At 38.7% G+C, this 6,403-nt stretch overlaps 1 protein-coding gene across 1 annotated transcript; it reads right to left on the reverse strand.

Annotated features, from left to right (window-relative positions):
• Positions 1 to 309: 309 nt before the first annotated feature.
• LOC114297533 (rust resistance kinase Lr10) lies at positions 310 to 3,222 on the reverse strand. Its single transcript, XM_028241964.2, has 3 exons — positions 2,333 to 3,222; positions 1,643 to 1,669; positions 310 to 1,565 (listed from the first exon to the last, which is right to left on the reverse strand). Exons 1-3 carry the CDS (start codon positions 3,096 to 3,098, stop codon positions 460 to 462), a joined length of 1,899 nt encoding a protein of 632 aa, XP_028097765.2. The 5' UTR covers positions 3,099 to 3,222; the 3' UTR covers positions 310 to 459.
• Between the last annotated feature and the right edge of the window lie 3,181 nt (positions 3,223 to 6,403).

Consider the following 6,403-nt stretch of genomic DNA (forward strand, 5'->3'; position numbering starts at 1 on the left):
ATGATGATGATTAAGATGACGAATTTGATGTGAACAAAGAGACTGATCGGTGCTCTGATTTCGAAGAATTTTTTATTTAATCAGATATTTAGCGTTCTGTTGAAATATAGGACTTTTTTTCTTTGATTTTGATTGTTGATGAGGGTTGAAATTGGAGACTTCAAACCCATCATCATTGCCTTCCTTGATGAGCTCGCGATTGAATCATTCTCTAGATTTACTGGAGATTGGCCATTGGTGATATGCATTCTGATACTACTTTGATACGAAAACATAAATCTTTTTGATACCATTTGTAAGATAACTATTAATACAAAGGCAATGCACAAGATTTAGTATTGAAAGGCTATAGTAATACATTGATAAACAATTAATTATACACTCATTGGTGAGAACAATAAGATTAATTCCTATTATATAGTCAACAACTTCTTAGAAAAATATTACTAATTCACTCTCTTATTCAGATTCAGAAATTACTTCTAGCTCACTATTAAAAGTTCTCCCACCCGTTGTTCCCCTCGTTGGCATTGGATTTGTGGAGGCAAATGGACTGTGGGGGACTGTTAGAGTGTCTCCATCTCCTTCCAACATTTGTACCACAACTTTCATCGATGGTCGATCCACTGGGTACCATTGTATGCACCAAAGTCCCACAATTGTTAGTTTCCTTATAATTTTCGCATCCCCGTCTACCTCAATTTGTATTCCTAGATCTTCTCCTTGATCCAAACGTTTGTATATCCATTCCGGAAAATAACACTCGCTCGTGTTTTGTGCTACCGTATTTTGCCTCCCTCCAACCATATCTAGCAACAACATCCCAAAACTATAAACATCTGATTTGTATGACACGTTCCCAAAGTTCCTAGAGAACACTTCGGGTGCAATGTAACCCACAGTCCCTCTAGCAGTAGTCATGGAAACTGCACTTTGTTCCTTTGAACACAATTTTGCTAGACCAAAATCAGAGATCTTCGGGGTAAACTTATTATCTAACAAGACATTGTGAGGCTTAATATCGAAGTGCAGGATTCGTTGATCACACCCTAGGTGAAGATATTCAATTCCTTTAGCTATGCCAAGAGCAATGTCATGCAACTTCTCCCAACCAAGTGAATTCTTCTCTTTATCAGTGGATATAAACTTTTCAAGCGAATTGTTTAGTAAGAACTCATAAAGAAGAGCTCTTCTGAATCCATCGGCACAATATCCCACCAAGCGAACCACATTGATATGGTGGATTCTACCCATTGTTTGCACTTCATTGATGAACTCATCCCCATTTCCTTTCACATTGTTGAGGATCTTGACCGCGACATGAACATCATTGGAAAGTTTGCCCTTGTACACTATTCCGTAACCTCCTTGGCCAACTTTGTCCTGAAATTGATTTGTTATTTTTTTGATATCTGCATAGGAATATCTTGCAGGCTTGAGAGCTTTGTAATCCTCCAAAAATTTGTCAATCTTTACTTGATCTGCTTTCTTCATTTTGTTTGATCTGTAGACATGATATATTGCAATGACAACTACAAGAAGAAAAGTTGGACCTAGGACTGCCCCTGTAGTCATAGACCATGTTAGTAAATTTCTACCTCCTCGTTGACAATTGAAATTATGAGAGGATAGACCACTTCACCTGCAATTTTTAGTTTCGTCAATGCACCTGTAAAAGTTTGAAAAGTTTGAAGATTTCTTAAATTTCATATATATATATATATAATTAAAAAAATTTACCGTAGATTCATAATAAACTAAGTAAAAGAAACTGACATGATACAATCAAATATCCAAATAGGGTTAAACCTTCTCGTATACTAGTCCAACTATATCAGCAATTAACATAGGCTTAAAACAAGTTGGGACCTCAAAACATGCTCCATTGGGTGCACAACTTCTACCAAAAAACAACACAACCTAATCTATATGGCAAGACTTTATCATCCTCGCACAATCAACAAGACTAGGTAATTCAATAGATCAAAACAAAATAAAACAAGGGCATTGAAGCTAAAATGATCTTGTAGCACGAGGGTGTTGGATTAAATTTTTTTATTTGGATATACTATTGAGTTTTAAATAGGTAAACAAAATCTAAACCACTGATTTGTAAAATTACCGACGTTGTGCACATCCGAAACTCGGATTGGATTTCCAGATCCAAACTGGAGAGAACCTCGGCCCGAATTTCAATTCAAAATTGTGGTGGAAGACAACATCATTAGTGTAAAGCCAACGCAATAATTGCAGATGAGACAAGATGGTAAACAAAATATAATAATCGTAACTTGAAGTAAGAAGGTGGAAACTAGCTAGAGTAGTGGTGTACCCATAGATGGTTTGTCAAAGCATTCAGTTGATCCATTGAATAATAATTGGCTTTTGCTGGTACTGCTGCTGTTGTTATTCTTGAATCTACAATTCTTGCCTCTTGCTTCACATTTCCCACATTCCGGTTTACTCCAATTCAGTCGAAGATGATCAAATGTGATGGGGCCATAACTATAACCAAAAATTTCAGATGGAAGTGACATGTTATACATCTTTGTGCAAGAAATATCCGGCAACGACATAGAATCAATGGCATAAACCTGGTGACTCTGGTCACTAAGGCAAGCAATCTGATACCGATACCGATAAATCCAAATTTGATCCTGTGTCTGGGAACAATTGATGAAGCTAAGGTCGCTGTAGTAGTCGTAATTTGATAATAATTGGAAGGGAGAGGCAGATAAGTTGAGGTTTGGAAGCTGTCGTGGGAAGCATCCATGGGGGTCAGATATATATATGGTCTGAGATGTGTAGTCAATATTCTTAACAAGAACATTGACAGAAAATGGAAGCTCGAGGACAGGGTATTCGCTATGAGGAGTGCAAGAAAGATCAAAGCCAGGATACCCACAGTTTTTGGGGTGATGCCCTCTGAGCCGAAAAGGGAATCGGATTTTAGGGCTGTGATGTTTGCTGCAACTTGTTGGTAGGCACTCAGCATGTTGTTTTTCTGCTCCTCCTCCGAGTCCAACTACTGTAGCTGCTGCAGCCATTGGTACTAATAATAGGATTATGAGCAACAGAATTCCTTGGAAAATTGCCATCTTAATTAATTAATTTAATGGCTAATATTTGATACTCTGAAACCCAATCCCAACTACCCTGCCAAGTGTGTGTTGTTTGTCTTGGAAGAATTTGCTAATGGCGGTGTTGTTGGGTTATATAGACAAATTTTGTTCCGAGGAAAAGAAAGAAAAACAATCACTAATTTATTAGTAATATTATACATCTAGAAAAATTATCTAAAAAAAACATATTCAAAACCCAAGAAAAATAATGGAGAAACGACCAAATTACTATCTCTAAAAATTAGGGGTGATCACTAATCGGGTTGAGCTGGGTGGCATTCTAATCTCCATCCGTCTAAAATTAGGTGGATTGAAAAAAATCAATTTGCATCTATCTGTTGATTTGGTGGATGCTGATTGAGCAAGTTGTGTAAGTTGGTGGATGGATGCGATTGGTTTGACAGTTTGGACTTTACAAATTTTGGACATTTTTTTCTAATTATAATTCGTTACTTTTACAATCTCCAATAACTATATATATTTTTAAGGTATTATTTTTTATTTTCACAAAAATACATATTTTATTATTTACGCTCTATGCTGTTACTTGTTAGCAGTTCCTTTTTTTTTTTTTTTTTTTTTTTTTTGAATTTCATCTACAGGCAGATCGGATTCATGCGGGTGCAGAATGGTTGATCTGTCATCTAAATTGTATTCGCAGATTTTGAAATGTTTCATCCACATCAGTTCAACAAAAGACACATATTTGCCCAAAATCAATCGAGTTGGGTCGGGTTGAGTGGGTGAGACGGGTTGGATGGATCCATGATCATCTCTACTAAAAATGGATTTATTAGAAACATTTTTAAATTGTTGCTAAAAGTTTTTTTTTTTTTTTTTTTTCAATTCTTAGAATGACCTTTAGCAACTATCCTTGTGATGACCGGAATTGGTCTCCAAATATTTTTTGTAACAAATTTTTCAGGGACAAATTTAATACCTAAAACTCTTGTTTGTTATGTTAGGTTTTTGTAATTGGCAATCATGTTGTGCAAAACTCCATTCAATTGTATTTTTATTCACTCTATTGTATCTATGAGTTATGAGAGTGTATATGCGAATCCAACTTGAGTTATGTCTAAGTAGACGAGTTTGTGCTGACATTTCGTATCTTGTTTTGAGCTCTTCTTGTTTGCCTCTTTGCTAACTAAGTACGTGGATTGAGTTGACCGATCAGCTCACAGGGGTCCAGGGGCCAACACCCTTGGCAGGTCTAGGGTAGCACCCAAGTGGGATCGAAGGGCAGCGCCCCCGAAGCCAAGAAAGAAGTCAAAGTTGATTAACCACTTAAGCATTTTTTTGTGAGCTCGAGCAGTGAAGTGGCTTATCTAGTATCTTTGTCTGTGTTCTGAACTTCGGGAAAATAAGTTTTATCGCTTGTGCGATGGATGTTGCACTCAAGTGGTTGGCCTATATGTGACCACTGCCTTTAATCACATCGTTCTAGCAGTAAAGTAAGCGCCCGGGCAGTCTTTGCGGCATTATTTAGTATAGAGTGTGTTGTTTGCTATTTTTAGGGTTGAACCCGTCTAGATTCTCAGAGAATAGTAAAATACAAAGTGTCTATATTGGAGAGTGTAGACACCCCATTTTTGACAGCCCATAAGACTTGGGCATTACTGATGGTTTACTTGGTGATAAAAGGTGTGTAGGGCAAAGATTCAGTTTCTTCAGCAAGGAGAGAGACGAGTCTCAAATTCACACTCCGTTTTGGACCAAAGCTATTTTGGATGGTTTTTAGACCTTAAAACCCTCTCTTTCAAAACTTTTTTGAAATAAAGTTTCTGCGATGTTCTGAGGCTCGCATTTTGTCAAACGTTACGCTATTCGATAAACCGAGCAGGGACAAAGTGGAAATGAATGAAAGAGAGACGAAATCTTTGAAAAATCTTTCAAAACACCTTGATTAGGGGTTTGAAATTGAAGAAAGGAGGGGAAGAGAGAAGAAACCAAGTTGGAGGAGAAGACAGGCATGAATCCGGGTAGAAGGGAGTCGAGCAGTCCTCGCTGAATCGGGCTTATTAATCTGCATACTTGGATTTTAGCTATGGGACCACCACCGTCGGAAAGCTCACTTCTGGGGCTTCATTTTGCACTCAAGAATCTCTTAAAGCCAAGTCCGGGTGGGGGAGATATGATCAGTTGAAGTTGGGCATCATCCCGGTTGGATCGAATTTGCGCGGCTTCACCAAAAAGGGCATAACTTTTTGCATAAGAGGAATTTTAATGCAAGGTTTGCGCCATTGGAAAGCTAACTTCCGAGGCTTCAATCTAGACACCCACCGGCCACTTTTTGACCTTATCGGCCACCTATCGGCCATCCATTTAGCTGACCGGCCAAACAGATGGCTGACCGGCCAGTAAAAGTAGCCGACCAACCAATTTGGCTAGCCGACAACCTTTCGGATTATTCTACAGATTGACTGGATGCCAGCTGTGCCAGCTGTTTTACACCAGACCCTCTGTCCGAGGGGCTGCCTTTTGGGGGGAATTTTGAATTTGATTTTTCCCCCTTTTGCTTTGGCCTCTCCCTCTATATAACCAGCCCCTTACCTCCTCTCTAAGGGTTACAAAAACCAGCTGAGGCTTTGATACATACACCCTCTATATCTCTCTCCTTCAACCCTCCAAACCCTAAGGTTCTTGCACCCTTTGCACTACAACCCATAGCACCACACCTCTACACTTCATTCCAGCAACTTGGAGGCCATTTGAAGAGGTTGAGAGCTCAAAAACTTGGTCCAAGAGCTGCTGGTTTACTGCTCTACAAGGGTGAGTTCTTCTTTTCCCTTTTCTAGTCTTTTCTTGCTTCATCTATAAGCCATACTTGCAAGCATTTTTGGGCTCCGACCCAAACTGTAAATAGTCATATTTTGAGCTCCCTTTCATGTTTGATTAAGGACTTCTTGCTGTTTGAGGTCTCCTACTATCACTTGTCTCTTTATCCCCCTTTTAGGCCTTTTTCTTGCATGATAGTTTAGCCTCACTTGTGCTAATTTCCGTGGCTTGATGTAAACTGTAAAGGGTCTTATTTTGAGCCCCTCTTCAACTTTGTTGAGGGGCTCATCACTTTTTGGGGCCAGCTGCTATCCCTTGCCTCTCTATCTCTCTTTTAGGGCCATTTTTGCATGATAGATTAGCCCTACTTGTGTTTGTTTTTGGGACTTGTCATAAACTGGAAATATGCATGTTTTGGGACTGTCTTTCCTCTATCTTCATGATTCATGATCAAACAATGCATGCTTTGTATAGCTATAAGTCATTCCATGTGCCTAATTTTG

Source organism: Camellia sinensis, chromosome 8, assembly GCF_055761805.1.
Source record: "Camellia sinensis isolate YWXY chromosome 8, ASM5576180v1, whole genome shotgun sequence".
NCBI lineage: Eukaryota > Viridiplantae > Streptophyta > Magnoliopsida > Ericales > Theaceae > Camellia > Camellia sinensis.

Bases quoted from the DNA above. Each gene is read 5' to 3' on its own strand.
- LOC114297533 (XM_028241964.2), bottom strand. From the start codon at position 3,098: ATGGCAATTTTCCAAGGAATTCTGTTGCTCATAATCCTATTATTAGTA. The intron at 1,670-2,332 runs GTACACCACTAC...AAACTTTTACAG, and splicing joins CTTTGACAAACCATCTATGG to GTGCATTGACGAAACTAAAA. The intron at 1,566-1,642 runs GTGAAGTGGTCT...CTATGACTACAG, and splicing joins GACGAAACTAAAAATTGCAG to GGGCAGTCCTAGGTCCAACT.